Source organism: Salvelinus namaycush, chromosome 2 (assembly GCF_016432855.1).
Source record: "Salvelinus namaycush isolate Seneca chromosome 2, SaNama_1.0, whole genome shotgun sequence".
Taxonomy (NCBI): domain Eukaryota; kingdom Metazoa; phylum Chordata; class Actinopteri; order Salmoniformes; family Salmonidae; genus Salvelinus; species Salvelinus namaycush.
In genome coordinates this window covers 23,763,458-23,779,075 of record NC_052308.1, presented here as the reverse complement: position 1 = coordinate 23,779,075, position 15,618 = coordinate 23,763,458, and the positions used below count along the sequence as shown (strand labels likewise).

Here is a 15,618-nt window from a genome sequence, read left to right as displayed (position 1 = left end):
GAAGAGAGGGGGGGGGGGGGCACAGCTCTTTTTTTCCACCAGTCTTTACTTTCTCTCCCTTGGCTGAAGAATGCTCGTTAAACTGGTTCACCTGAACAAGCCAATGGGAGGGTAGCTCCCTGCCCTGGTTTTGTTACCATTGTAAAATGTTAGTGAGACTATTTGTGTTTTGTTTAGGGCCCCTTTTATAAAGTCTGGGGGGAAAAGAGGAATAGGAAAAAAAGTTTGGTTTGTGAGATAAATGTTACCAGATGCTTTCTCCGTCAGGCAGGCAGCAAGGAGAGAGCGTGTCAGTTCTGGATGAACTTCTCAACTGCTTCACGGCCACCTTGCTTTGATTCTGCCCTGTCTCTGCCCCTCCACAGCTCGGAGGTGAGTTAAGTCTTCCACCCTGAAGTGAGAGGCCTCTGCAATTCTGGGTCGATCAGCGAGCAGACTGCAGATTTACTACACTGTGTTAACACCAAAGCATGATACCAAATTTATTGTAATAACATTTTTCTGCAACTAAATAGTCTTAATTGACTTGAGGTTGGGGTGTGGTGGTTGGGGGGTCTGTTGTTGAATAAATGAACATATTCTCTTAGCTGTCACTTATGCCTGTTTGTTACTATGATGTTGCACTTGTTTTTATGTTTTTTTTGTTAAGCTAACACCCAATCCAAGGGTTGCTTTCCGATACCTGTCAATCCCTGTTTTAAGAGCAGTGCAGCACTGCTGTCATTTTCACAATACTCAGAGCAATGGGGTGACACACGAGTAAACCCATTTTGATTCTGAATATGGTGTTGTGAGTTTTGGCTCTGCATTTATGCACCTCAACTGATGGGCACTAGCAAGAGTCAGGACTCTACTACTGCTTTGATAGGTACCGGTGGTCAGAAGAGGTTTAATAATGTGCAGAAGAATAAGCTCCTGTTTGATCAGATTTTATTTTCTCTTTCCCATATTGTTACTCGCCTGGCAAATTAAGCTTGTCTTTCCTTGTGTGTAAAAGAGGCAGCCAACATTGAGGCTCCACCCTCATGCTTTATATTACCTAATGAAACCAATTAACATGTAGAGACAACCTCTGACCTCAACCCAGGTCAAATGGTATCATTTAAAGTGCAAAGCAAATGTCGTTTACCGCTTCACTCGTCCAAATGGGTGGTGAAACCTGAATGTTTCTCTGCTGCCTTTTGAAGAACATTCGCGCACCCTGTCACAGTTGAATAGGCTTTTATACAGATATTCAGGGGACAAGATTGAGTCCAGTGTTTGGGTCGTTCTGTGCTAGAACAGAGAACCACCATGGTAGAATGTATATGTTATACTTTTTCACAGTTATGTAATTTGTGGTGTTTTGACCTATGAGAGCTGTGATTAGCTGTAAAGGCTTGACTTAACAGATGGAGAAGAGCGTGGTGCCATCGAGTCAAACAACCACGTTTGGGTTGTCAGTAGATGACTGCTCTGCCGGGTGGGTTTATGAGTTGATTTTTTGAATCAGTGTTCTAATACCCAACGTATGGCCCCCTCCCTCCTTTAAAAAGCTTGGTCCTTCTGACCCCTGTATCCACCCTGTCCTCATAAGTCATTTAAACACACTTAAGTGTTCATCTGAATCTGTACAGCATGTGGTGTGGTGGGCCCAGTGCTGGACAGAAGGGGGGGAGTGAGAGGGTGAGACGGGCTTGAGTATAAATTGTGGGCTAATTGGGTTTGTGAATCGCGTTCATGTTGACCACTTATGCTGTACTTTGATTCAGGACTTTGGTGTTTATCTAATACAATACATTTAGTAAAAACATCAAATGTCTGACCCAGAATTGCAAATAAAAAATTGACACCCTTACCCAGTTCAGCTCCAATGACAACTATTGAGATGGCTTGACATAAATGGTCCTATAAATAAATGTTAGAGGTTTTATTCTTTAACCTCCACTTGTGTAGAATTGTGGTTCCCACTTCTAGTGGAAATGTTATGAAGAGAAATTGAACTAATTTGATCAAGTTGACCACTTGCACCTATAAATATGTGTTGGTGTTAATTTTATTAGGGGAGATTCAGTTTAACTCACGAGTAACCTGATCTGAGTAAGACCAATCATCCTCTTATTTGAAAGCTACTGGTGCTTCTTTCTCTCTGCATAGCATTTCTGACTATCTGGCCGTGTGTGTGTGTATATATATGTATTTTTTTAAATAACAAAAAATGAGAGAGTGGTGGGAGGAGGGTGTAGTGATGAAACTGGCATCAGACCATTTGAGTGGAATTCTTTGCAGGGGTCAAAGTTCAGCTGCTGCAATTGGCTGAGGAAAGGTGAAATTAAAACTATGCTAAACTTTTGACCCTGCAGGAGCTACGCAGGAACGCCCAGCTCTGGTGTGGAACAGAGACTGTTCTCTTCCTGTGTTTACTCCACGGATTCATGGAGGGAGGAGCGAGTAAGGGGGAAATCGGCTGAGCTGCGGTCTGAAATTTAATGTTGACTTTTCAGCTGAGCAACACTGAACACCACACTGTGAACACCACACTGCTCCTGCCTGGTTGGTGGGGGTATAACGTTAGCACTCCTCTCTCTAGACATTTTTATTGTTTGTATCATTTACCCTCAATTCAAGAGTTGAAACTTGGTGGTATAGATTTATGGTTGTCTTTTGAAAATACGGTTAAGGTACCGTGTGCTTCCCTCTCCGTAGCCTCTTCAATAGGAGACTGAGAGGATGCTGATATGTTATCTCAAAGGCAGAATGGGGGCATTGCAGGCTTGACTCTGTGCTGTCAGAAGTCTCTGGCCATTGATTAATGATCTCATTAGCATAATATTAGCTGTATGATCATGTATAGCCATGGTCAGTGTTCTATTGGTTGCAAGATGGTGTGTATGGGGGGAGGGGGTAGTAGTTAATAACAACTTAACTAGCACGTTCAAAGACCGTAGTAATGCCCTAAGGTAGTTAATATAGGGGTTTCTGATAGTACACTTTTATTTGGTGTGTGTGCTCGTGTCCAGTCTCCTTGACGCTCTTTGTCTATTTTAATAATGGATAGCAGTGAAGAAATGTTCCTGCAGGACTTCTCTTTGTCTCTCCCTCTGATATATATACACACACACAGCGAGTGAGATTAATCTGTCTTCTCTTTGTCTTCACCTTCATTTATATCCCTGTTTTTCCTCCACTCAAAATTAAAGCAGGAGAATGTGTGCATTGTGCTGCTCTGGGGATGGAGGGGGAGTGCCTTCTCGAGGAGAAGCTGCTGTGCTTTGAATGTCTGCTCCTTTCAGCTTTGAACTACCTGCTCTGCTGTTTCTCTCTCCCTGCACTGCAGCACCAATAATTCACTTTTCAATGTTAATGTGCACTCACCTCTTCAGAAAAAACATGCAGAGAAGAAACACCTTCGCTGTTGGTGCTATGTAGTGGGGTTGTGATTAGTTGAATATCCCTTAATCGTTGCAACTCTCTGAATAAGCCAATGGAGCCCATTGGAGGTTAGTCTACCAATTGTTCCCTTTTCTTACTGTGCTGTAAACAACCATACCTGTACTTCCTTTTTCTTGTGTAGAATCTCTGCCCTCCCCCTTCCTTTCAGTCATTGCCTCCTGTTGACAGGAGTGTGGCGATCAATAGCACTGTGAGGCTGGTTTTGATCTGATTTTTTTTTTTAAACGGACTCAACAATTTCAAAGATTTTACTTTAAATCAATTAGGCCCTAATCTATGGATGTCACATGACTGGGAATGCAGATATGCATCTGTTGGTCACAGATCAGTAAACCAGTCAGTATCTGGTGTGACTACCATTTGCCTTATGCAGCGTGACATATGGCGTTTTGCATGGATTTGATCAGGCTGTTGATTGTGGCCTGAGGAATGTGCGAAGTTGCTGGATATTGGCGTGAACTTCACCATGCCATCATACACAGTGATCCAGAGTATCCAAAACATGCTCAATGGGTGACATGTCTGAGTATGCAGGCCATGGAAGAACTGGGTCATCTTCAGCTTCCAGGAATAGGGCTGTGGCGGTCATGAAATGTTGTCATTTGGTGATTGTCAAGCAAATAATTGCTGATCTCACTGTAATTAACAAACACATTTAGCATCCACGCATAGCCTACAAGCCACTGATGCAGACCTTTTTGGAACATCTACAATTTAAATAAGTCTAAATCCATGTAATATAGCCTACACCACAATAAGTCAATTTATTGATTACAATACTGAGTTATCCTTATGTTAGGCCCAGATCTGGCTATGGCTGTGTGCTTTGCTAGCTCATTTAGTAGATAAGATTAGCATTTCGTGGCATTATTTTATAGTATGAAGAATACAATTGAACATACAGTAGCTGAATAAAATATATTTTCTCCAAACGATTTGATAGAGAGCGCACATGCGGCTACTCTGTATTGCCTTTTGCATCCAGTGACCGTTGTGCCCTTAGGCTGAATATAATAATTATAATTCCCTTCTCCCGGCTGCATGCGCCGAAGTGCCTCTCACTCACATAGCTCTCTGATAGCTCAATTCTTATTAGCCAATGCCCGTCACGTGATCAGAGACATCGGGGATGCAACTGTGAGCATCCTTATCCAATTCTGAGGTGCATATTGAAGATATTGGGGCTGTCCACATTTCGTTAGCCAACATATATAGGCCTAACGAACAGCAAAAGCACTGGCCTATGATAATCTACTATTCCCCCGTAGTACAAAAGTTGACCTATTCTGTGTAAGAACAAAATATTCCAAACATAGTCTTGGACCATTGTGTGACGCGATAGATCCCAAAGTATTACAACCACTAGCCTCAAATTTTTAAGCAAAGAGGCTGACGCAACAGACCAGAGAATTTAGCTTAAAATGTTGATGATAGGATATTTCTAAACATAAGTGTAGCAATGCGCGTACGGCAGTAGGCTATAAGCACGAATGTTCCAAAATGCAATCAATTAGCGGGAAAACGCTATTCTCAAGTCACTGCAGATGCGACCATGCATTTAATGATTGTATTATAAATCTGCATTTTTAAGCTAAATTCTTCCCCCAACTTGAAACGCACTGTATATGTATGCCAGTTAAGCTTTACACCTGTTGTAAAGCGGATGAATTTTAAGTTGTGGCAACTTGTGATACAAACCTTATCAGAACATATAGGCCTATGGGCTATGCTACATGAGGTGTGTGTGACTATGATTTTTGTTGAAGTTGAAAAAAAGGCATACACTGTTTCTTGCCTTACTGCACACAAGCTGTGCGTGATTCACAAGTGATGGGCTAATATTGTCACCTATCAGACTTCTTGATTTAATCTTGTCTTTACATATACTAAATAATGTGTGAAATTTGTTTTGATTTAGAATGGACCCTTATCATGCACCTCGAAACGGGCAGGGGAAAACATACATGTACCCGTAATCTATGCACTTAAATAGCGAATGGAGGATTTCCCCCCCCCCCCCCCCCCCCGTGCTTCATTTTCATGCCAGTCAGGTCGGCTTTACACCTGTTGTAAAGAGAAGCAATGTGCTTAACATTAGGGAAGTTGATAAAAATAGTAGGCCTAGCCTATAGAAAGCTGATGGGATCCTCTTTTTAATAAAGGCCATCACTGTTTTCCCATGCAATTGCATAGCCTATAGAAATGTTGCGCAATATGAACTCATGCGCTCTCATGAAGTGTTTGATTAGATTTTTGATTACATTTGCATTGATGCCAGTGTGATTAGTGACAATAGTGCTGAGTACCAGGCAGTTAGCAAGTTTTTGGTAGGCTACTTATGACCATCAGCAGCATCGGAGCTTGGAGAAGCCTGATTAGCGTGACTAAACTGTCACGTGGAATTTGACTGCCGTCATGACTCGTGACCGCCGGTGTGAATACGTTCACAGTAACAGCCCTATCCAGGAATTGTGTACAGATCCTTGGGACATGGAGCCGTGCATTATCATTCTGAAACATGAGGGGATAAAATGCAATTGTGTTCATTGTCTATCTTATGCCTGCCCATTAGGCTTGGGCAGTATACCATATACTGGGGTATTTGTAAAATGCCACGGGATGGTTTATCATAACCGTTTATTTTAAATATATTTTTTAATACATTTGAACAGTGTCACAATACAACATTTTTGCAGCCGATACCAGGCGTTGTGTCATGATACCAGGGTGGGGAAGAAATCGGTGGCCTAGCATCCTGTTTGCCCCGTCCCTCGGATGCTTGTTCATGTTTTCGAAACGTTCTCCAAAAACCTGTCATTGAAATTCACACTACTACTCAATACAACATATTGAATTTAGCTTCACACTGTTCTGAGTATAATCGAATACTGTATAGAATGGCTGATTTTTACTCATTAGCAAAAGCCTACCTATGATTTGGCTGGAGGAGTGGGAGGAAGGAATGTACATGCATGTCATTGTCAGCAAGGGAAACGGCATGAAACCTTTACTCTTCAGTTAAAACACACACTTGCTCTCCCTCTCACAAACACATTGCTCCCAACTTTTAAAACGTTAGGCACCAAACAGAATTTAAGGAGCACCAGGAAAAAAGAATATTTTTCATATAGTTTAGGCCTTTGAGTCCTACCATTTTTGAAGCACGTCTCATGCGTTGCAGACCCTTTTCCTTTCTGGCAATGCCAATCAAATTTGCCTAAACCAACTGTCAACTTACCAGGTCGTTAGCTAGCTAGATGACAACATGACTGAACAATGTTTGCTGTCAAACCAATAATTAGCGACAAGGTTTGTGAAATGTGTCTGAAATGCCTGTGAAACCAGATGGGGGGGTAAGGCATCTCGTAATATGGTTCATATTTGACTGTTTAGGTTGGAGACAAGCTGGTTTCTCTGCTGTGAAGCTGCATGCCTGTCACCAAGCTGTGCTCCATTTTCCCTCTGACACTGCATGACCGTGAACTTGCAAAGTCTACTCAGACTGGTCTGTGCTCTTGGGTATAACAGGCAATGAAATTATACAATGCCCTCTGCGCGCTGTTCCAATGTAATAAATCTAACAGAAGACTCGTCTGGGTCTGCATCCCTGGTTGCCATCACGGCTTAATTTTATATTTTAACTGACAGAGGAATAGACACGAGTGGACGGAGAGAAACAGGTGAGTGATGGCTGGTAGGGGATGAGGCTGGCTGATTACAGCTGCCACACGTGATATGTGCATGAAGTGGATATTATTGGACATGCCTGTACAAGAGACCAGAGGCTGTTGCTTCAATTCAACTGAGTTTATAAACAAAACTTGGTAAACATTTTATAACAGGCGCCAGCAAATTCTTTAGAGCGGTAGGGCTGAAGTCTGTAGTATCATATGAAACTACTACGGTATTCTACAATGTCGGTATCATGTTTTTGTACTGTGATATTACCGTGGTACTGGTATACCGTGCAACACTACAATTTTATGTTCGTAGCTACTTTTTAAGTAAATAACTGCAGTCAACTTGTGCAATACGTTAGGAGATAAAGAACATTGCGGTCTTCATTTCACCTGTCACATTATTATGGCGTTTATGGTAGTTCCCAGTTATGTTGGTTTACAAGCACACAATGAGAGACCAGAGCCTTCTGAGTCACTCACTGTTGTGCAGCATGCTCCAGGTGATCTAATTACAGCATGCAATTCACAACTGGATGTTTGCTATTAAGTTAACTGTCTAAAATGTGATAAATGCACAATTGCAGAGCATTTTTGGTTTGCTTGTTAGCATGTTAGCTTCTTCCAAAATCAAGCATTTTACTTAGTAAAATCAAATAATCCCCTCCTGGATCAAGAGATCAATGAGTAGTATTTTTAGTTACTTGTATAGTTTAGGTCAAACTGAACAAAATGTTCGCTATGTGCTCGTTAGCATTTTAACACAACATGCAACATTTTCAGCTATTTTATATTAATTTATTGTAATTGTTTACAGTTCATAAGGAAATCTAATGAAATTATTTATAATTGACTGATTTCCTTATGAACTGTAGAAAATAATTAATATAAAATAGCTGAAAATGTTGTATTAAAATGCTAACGAGCACATAGCGAACATTTTGATCTATGGATTTCATCTATGGACTGGGCAGGTGCGCAGCCTTGGGTTGGCCTGGGAGGGCATAGGCCCACCCACTTGGGAGCCAGGCCCAGCCAATCAGAATGAGTTTTTCCCCAGTAAATGACTTTATTACAGACAGAAATACTCCGTTTCATCAGCTATCCTGGTGGCTAGTCTCAGACGATCCCGCAGGTGAAGAAGCCAGATGTGGAGGTCATGGGCTGGCGTGGTTACACATGGTCTGCGGTTGTGAGGCCGGTTGGACGTACTGCCAAATTCTCTATAATGACGTTGGCGGCTTATGCTAGAAATGAATATTCAATTATCTGGCAACAGCTCTAGCGGACATTCCTGTAGTTAGCATGCCAATTGCATGCACCCTCAACTTGAGACATCCGTGGCATTGTGTTGTGACAATACTGCACATTTTAGTGGCTTATTGTCCCCAGCACAATGTGCACCTGTGTAATGAGCATGCTGTTTAATCAGCTTCTTGATATTCCACACCTGTCAGATGGATGGATTATCTTGTTAAAGAGAAATGCTCACTAACAGGGATGCATACAAATTTGAGAAATTATCTTTGCGTATGGAACATTTCTGGAATCTTTTATTTCAGCTCATTAAACATGGGACAAACTTTACATGTGGTGTGTGTGTGATGGCTCTTGGGATGGACAGAGGAGGAGAGAGCAACCAGATCCAACTCCAGACTGTCCTGCTCTGAAGTGCAGACGAGGAACAGTTAATGTTTCCCCCCATGCTTTTCTTGCGTCAGGGCTTGGCTGGAATTTGGAGCTGCCAGTGTGCTTCATAATAGAGGCTTTCCTAGAGTTATTTTTATTTTTTTTCCCTAATACAGCTTGACTTTTTAGAAGTCTGCACATGTACACACACTTGGCATTTGTCTGCCTCGCTGCACTTTAGTCCCATTGTGCATCGTATTTCTTTGACTTTATCTCAAGTCAGTTTTCTGGCTCACTCGCTTTGTTTTCATGAGAATTGTATGTATTTGCACAAATGGATGAAACAGTTGTTAGGATTCTGTGGTGAACTCTGGCACATTTACAGTGCCATCAGAGTATTCACACCCATTTGACTTTTTAACACATTTAGTTTTACAATCGAAATTTAAAATGGATTTAATTTTAGATTTTTGGGTCACTGGCGCGCGTGCACACACAACGTCAAAGTGGAGGTCTGTTTTTAGACATTTTTACAAATTGAATAAAAAATGGAAAGCCTGCCTGGGCGGCAGGTAGCCTAGTGGTTAGAGCGTTGGACTAGTAACTGAAAGGTTGCAAGATTGAATCCCTGAGCTGACAAGGTAAAAATCTGTCGTTCTGCCCCTGAACAAGGCAGTTAACCCACTGTTCCTAGGCAGTCATTGAAAATAAGAATTTGTTCTTAACTGACTTGCCTAGTAAAATAAAAAGTCTTAAGTCAACAAGTATTCAACCCATTTCAAGTTCAAGAGTTAACATGTGCTTAAGTCATGTAATCAGTTGCAATACTAGTGTTTAACATATATTTTAATGACTACCTCATCTCTGTACCTCACACATGCATACAATTATCTGTAAGGTCCCTCAGTCGAGCAGGGAATTTCAAACCGATTCAACCACAAAGACCGGGGAGGTTTTCCAATGCCTTGCAAAGAAGGGCACCTATTGGTTAAAAAAAAAAGCAGTCATTGAATATCTCATTGAGCATGGTGAGGTTATTTATTACACTTTGGATAGTGTATCAATACACTATCCAAAGTGTTGTACAATCCAGGTGTGCAAGGCTCTTAGACTTACCCAGAGACTCACAGCTATAATCACTGCCAATGGTGATTGTAACATGAATTGTCTCAGGGATGGGAATATTTGTCATTGATGTGTATTTCATTTTCAATACATTTGCTAAAATCTCTAAACATGTTTTCACTTTGTCATTATGGATAATTTTGTGTGTGTAGGTGGGTGAGAATATATTTCAGCCATTTTTAATTTGTGCTGTAACACATACATGGGTATGAATACTTTCTGAAGGCACTGTACATGGTTGTGAAAACACATTATTTGTGATGTGCACAAGTCTGTCAACGTCAATTGTATAAAATGGATATGACACTGGGTTGACACGGGAGAAAAGCTCCAGCAGTGTGAGCAGCAGCTATTGTAATGTACCTGTCGTCATCCCAAAGTGTGAACTCTAAGCATGCTCCTGAGGTGGGGCTGGTCTTTGAAGAAAAACAGGAAATAATTCTGTTTCATTTTGCACTCATCCTAAAATCCAGTAGATGCCTTTTTGTTTCTGTAAGACTGTGTGGAAGGGGGTGTGTCAAGTAGGTGGGTGAGTGGGGTAGCTATACATCGTTAAAGAAAGGCTCCAAATGTTTCTGCCACTATTTTTATATTTGAAGACAAAAGACAGATCCCACTCTCAGGATGGTATCGTCAGTGGGTGATGGCTTGTCGGCTTAGTATGTTGTGGTTATGTATACGTTTGCGTGTAGCTGTGAGTGTGAAAGCTGTGGTATGGTAAGTCCGTTTGTGTTTTCTTTGTTTTGGGTGGGACATGTTTGTTATTTAGCCTGCGTCTCACAGAGCTCAGATTACAGCCTTGATTTCAGGCTCTGCTGGAATGTCCCCGGCTCCTCGCTATTCTGGTCCTGACTGAGGGACACTGCAGCTCTAGAGCTCAGCCCAACGCTCTTCCTCCTCCCCTTACTATACCTCCTTTTCCTCCCTCTTCCTCCCGTCTACTGCACCTCCCCCATCATATTCAGCTGCCTTCAGCTGTACCTTTTATCTCAGTTGCTGTGGAAGACCCTTAGGATTTGATCTGCGTGGAAGATCCCATAGGCACACACAGTTGTTGCCACGCTAGCAGTGCCTACTTTCTCGTGTGTCGGCAGGAAGTTGACCTATGAATAATGCAGGTGACCCCTCCAATGGGGGCTAGGAGATGATGTGGAAATTAAGTGACTAGGTTACCAAGAAAACGGACAGGGGATAGCTTACCGTTGTTTGGTACTGAGGGTATTAAAGATGCAGATGGAGCGAGAAAGGGACAGATACACAGAATATGTCAATGTTGTGGATGGTTGGCCACATCCAGGAAGTGATGAGGCAGGGGACGATGAGAGAGGATGCAAACAGGATGCTATCTTCTGTGGCTTCCTGTTTCTTTTTAGAATGACTGTTCCCATGAAGTTCTACCAAATATTAAACATTTTAACAGGAAGTAGAAGAGTGTGGGTTCTGTTCTAAATAGTATCAGCCAGCCAATGGGATCGCTCATTACTGTAGTGCTTAGAAGGCGGGACATAGTCCATATTAAAACATCTCTAATAAAAGCAAGTTGGTGAACAAACTCAAAATAGCCAAATGAACTTGCAGTTTGTTACGTTATAATTTTCAGGAGCCACATTGGGCTTGGTTAATTTTGTTCACCAACTCTCACCTTTTTATCTTAGTCCTGTCTGTCAGACTGACTGGTAGCATCCATTGACCATTTACTGCTCAGTAGCCTTTTTTATTTATTTATTTTCTTGGTCAGAATACTTGCTTTAGACCTGCCAGTGTATAGTGTGTGTGAACTGGTCTCTTCTCTCATAACAGGCTGTGCTGAGACATTGAGGTCATAGACTTTGAATGGATTGGGATCGGAGACAATCAGGTGAAGGTGTGTGAACATGTGGAGTCCATGCCATTTACGCTGCACATTATTCTCCAAATTATCTATCTAGTTCAACAAACTTTGTAGGCCTGTGCTGTCTTATAAAACCGTTAACTGCTTTCAATTCCTATCACTTTAAAACCTGCCCCGTACCTGGAACAAACATCTCCCAATCTCTGGCCAAGTTTCACATTGTCAGAAGTGGCTGATTCAGGATAATTTACATAATGCCAGGCTTGTTGTGACTTGTTCATGGTGGGCTTCTGTTCAGACAACGACTCTCTGAAATAGAAAGGGTGTATCTAGCTGGCGTACATTTGTTTCCTTCCTCTTCAGAGTATAGGTCTATCGAAAAGTTGAAGTAAAAGCGAACAACAAATGGAATGACCTAGCTTTCACCTGGGTTCACCATGTCAGTCTGATTTCTTATTAACGTCACCTGTTAAATCCGCTTCAATCAGTGTAGCTGAAGGGGAGGAGACAGGTTAAAGAATGTTTAAGCCGTGAGACAATTGAGACATGGATTGTGTATGTGTGCCATTCAGAGAGTGAATGGGCAAGACAAAAGATTTAAGTGCCTTTGAATGAGTGTCAAGAACTGCAGCGTTGTTGGGTTTTTCACACAACAATTTCCTCTGTTTCAAGAATGGTCCACCACCCAAAAGACATCCAGCCAAATTGACAAAACTGTGGGAAGCATTGGAGTCAACATGGGCCAGCATCCCTGTGGAATGCTTTTGACACCTTGTTGAGTCAATTCTCCAACAAATTGAGTCTGTTCTGAATATTAGGAAGGTGTTCCTAATGTTTTGTGCATGTATGCAAATATATTCAGTTTGATGCCACTGGGCAGCATGGTTGTCAAAATATTTTTGTTCTTTTCCCCCTATGTCTTGTATACAGTCAGGACCTTTTTTTCTTTCAGTACCGACAAGCGGGACTCTGCTCTAAGATGTGAGGGGGGGGGAGAAAATGAGGGAAAGACAGATTTAGAGGGATGGTGAAAAGGAGATTGAACAGGGAGCATGCAGTGGAGACGTATGGCTTAGACTAAGGAGTGTGTCAGCGGTGGCGCTCTACAGGAGACTAGGAGTGTTTCTCAATACGTACTACTGTGCTCCTAGCACGGGAGGGTCGGAGTACGAGTCCAGATCAAAGTATGCGAAAAAGGAGCACTAATCAAATGCATACTCCGTTTGTACATATTTGGAAGCTTCAACAGAAAGTATGCACAGAAATATATGACGCAACCACGTAAAAAAATTATGCACATTTTCTTGAAATCAATGGCGGCCATTGTTTGAGCTGAAGCGAGAGAAAATAAACTGACTTCGGATTGAAATGTTGCCCAATCACATCGCATACTGTATGTTGCCTGGCTAGAATATTTTATCTTGATAAGTTAATAAATGCATGTTGTGTAATTTGGGCTTTTTTTTTTTTTTTTTTACCTGCCTACAATTTAAAAGAAATTACATTTAATTGTTTACCTTTATTTAACTAGGCAAGTCAGTTAAGAACAAATTCTTATTTACAATGACAGCCTAGGAACAGTGGGTTAACTGCCTTGTTCAGGGGCAGAACGACAGATTTTTATTTTGTCAGCTCGGGGATTCGATCTTGCAACCTTTCAGTTACTAGTCCAATGCTCTAAACACTAGGCTACCTGCCGCCCCAATACCCACTGTAGTGTGCGTAGGTCGCAAGCCCATAGTAAGTCCGGGTTCCCGAGTGGCGCAGCGGTCTAAGGCACTGACTGAGGTGTCACTACAGTCCCTGGTTCGATTCCAGGCTGTATGACATCCGGACATGATTGGGTGTCCCATAGGGCGGCGTGCAATTGCCCCGGGTTTGGCCGTGGTAGGCTGTCATTGTAAATAAGAATTTGTTCTTAACTGACTTGCCTAGTATTTTAATATAAAAAAAAAAACTTAAGTCAATAGCACTAACAGGCTAGCAACTTCTTTTAGTTAGCAAGCCAGATATAGCCACAAATAATTTAGCTAGCTACACACGAAGAATTGACATCTGCCTTAACGTTAGTTAAAGTCATCTTTGCGATCTGGTTAGATTATTATGATTCGCACATGCAGTAGCTAGCTGATAGTTATGAAGTAACTTTTGTTGCCATTGTCCTGGCTGGAAGAAGGTTCAGTGAATGGGGGTGCAGCATGAGGTAATACAGTAGGGGGGGTGTGGGTGCTTCTCAAATGTTTTATGTGTTCTCCACACTATCCGATCTTCACAAACATCCTCGGGGGATGCACTTGAAGCATGAGCGCGTGGAGCACGGTAGTATGTATATTGAGAAACCCCCTAGGAGTGTCAGAGGTGGTGCTCAACACGTCCAAGCCTGCAGTTTTGGACTGAGGTTGCATAACGGCTCTCATCCATTCTGCAGTTTTCCACTCAGGAATGATGAGCTCATAGCGTGTGTGTACGATTTGTGAGAAAGACAGTATGTCTGTGCGTGCCAGTGTGCTTGCCTGCCCATTTCAGTTGTGTGTGTGTGTGTGTGTGTGTGTGCCGTAGCCTACCTCTCAAGCGCTGGAACAATGAACTTGAATGTTTTTTTTTCTTCTTTGGTGTGGGAAAGGGAAAGTAGTGGACGTCTTCCTCTGGTGTGAACCCTGAGGGGGTCAAGGCCAGTCCAGGGGAGGAAAACAAGGGCAGAGTCTACGAAGAAGAACAGCAGATGTAGAGGGAGGATTCGGGGTAAGAGAAGTGGACATGAAGGGAAGAGGTGTGTGTAGTGGAGGCAGGGGCTGTTGGAAACGTGAATGCAGTATAGTCTAATCTCAGGACCAACATTTCTATTGCTTTCCATGAACACAATTCAGCTTGTGCTGGTGTTTATTGACTACTGTACCGCTAGAGAAGGAGGAGTAGAGCAGGCAGCAGCAGGCTGAACGCAGGATGACTCATTTCTCCAGAGGCTTTAAATCACATCATCAGTCCCTCACACTGGAACATATGTGAATTTCCTCCTATCAAATGCTATGTAGGGAGACTCGTATAGCTACTAGCTAACTCAGCTTACTGTCAATCGCCTTTGTTAATATGTCAATTCAAAAGAAAAATAGCAGAGGGATTTTGGTAGTTAGTGTATGGAATAATAGTAGTAATGGACAAACCTCTTGGACAAGGTGCAACTTAATCTTAAAAGTTGTAATAGTAGAATGCACAAGGTGCAATTTTGAAATTGGGTAGTACATCATCAGTTTTCCTCTTGTCATATCAGTCATTGCATACCTTAGCTATTTATAACTTGTCAGAAATGTCTAAATCAACTAACCCATGTCAGCTAATGTTTTTAGCCCATGAATGCACATTAGCCATGGGAAAATGTATAGAATTGCAAGACAATTGCCTTTAAAACCCCCACATTTTTTTTCTGCAAATGAGGGTAATTAACAGTGCATGTGCCCATAGAAATAGACGTGGCGTGCATGGGTTGTTCCCCAATGCTGGAAGGGGGGCCTGAATAAAAAAAGTGTCTGGAAACCCTTGCTGTAACGCATAAATCGGAGCGGAATGAAGTTCAATAAGCCAGTCAGTAGCACTGGTCACATGTCAGTCAGTGTCTGCGTCTCAGATCTGTCTTGTCTCCCCAGGTGCTGATATGTGCTGAGGATGAGTGGCGTGGCAGACAACTCCATGGCGCCCATGTGCTCCAAACGGAAACGCAAGATCTCCACCTGTGATACACCAGGCCTTGGGCGAGTCACTGTTGGGAGCTGTGATACACCAGGCCTTGGGCGAGTCACTGTTGGGAGCTGTGATACACCAGGCCTTGGGCGAGTCACTGTTGGGAGCTGTGATACACCAGGCCTTGGGCGAGTCACTGTTGGGAGCTGTGCCTCCGTCTGCATCTCCTTCCTTTTTCTCTCTTTGTGT

General features: G+C 42.4%; 1 protein-coding gene across 7 annotated transcripts in view; it reads left to right on the top strand.

The window, feature by feature from the left end:
* Positions 1–15,618, top strand: part of LOC120060322 (nuclear receptor coactivator 3-like) — a 30,804-nt gene that overhangs the window by 4,641 nt on the left and 10,545 nt on the right. For 3 of the 7 annotated variants that reach the window (XM_039009575.1, XM_039009533.1, XM_039009567.1), the window contains exon 2: positions 15,336–15,557. In XM_039009575.1, coding sequence (XP_038865503.1) covers positions 15,355–15,557 — 203 coding nt within the window. In that variant the 5' untranslated portion in view covers positions 15,336–15,354. Of the gene's footprint in view, positions 1–267; positions 373–14,317; positions 14,437–15,335; positions 15,558–15,618 lie in introns of all 7 variants that reach the window. The other 4 variants (XM_039009585.1, XM_039009552.1, XM_039009542.1 and 1 more) reach the window with 4 other exon arrangements.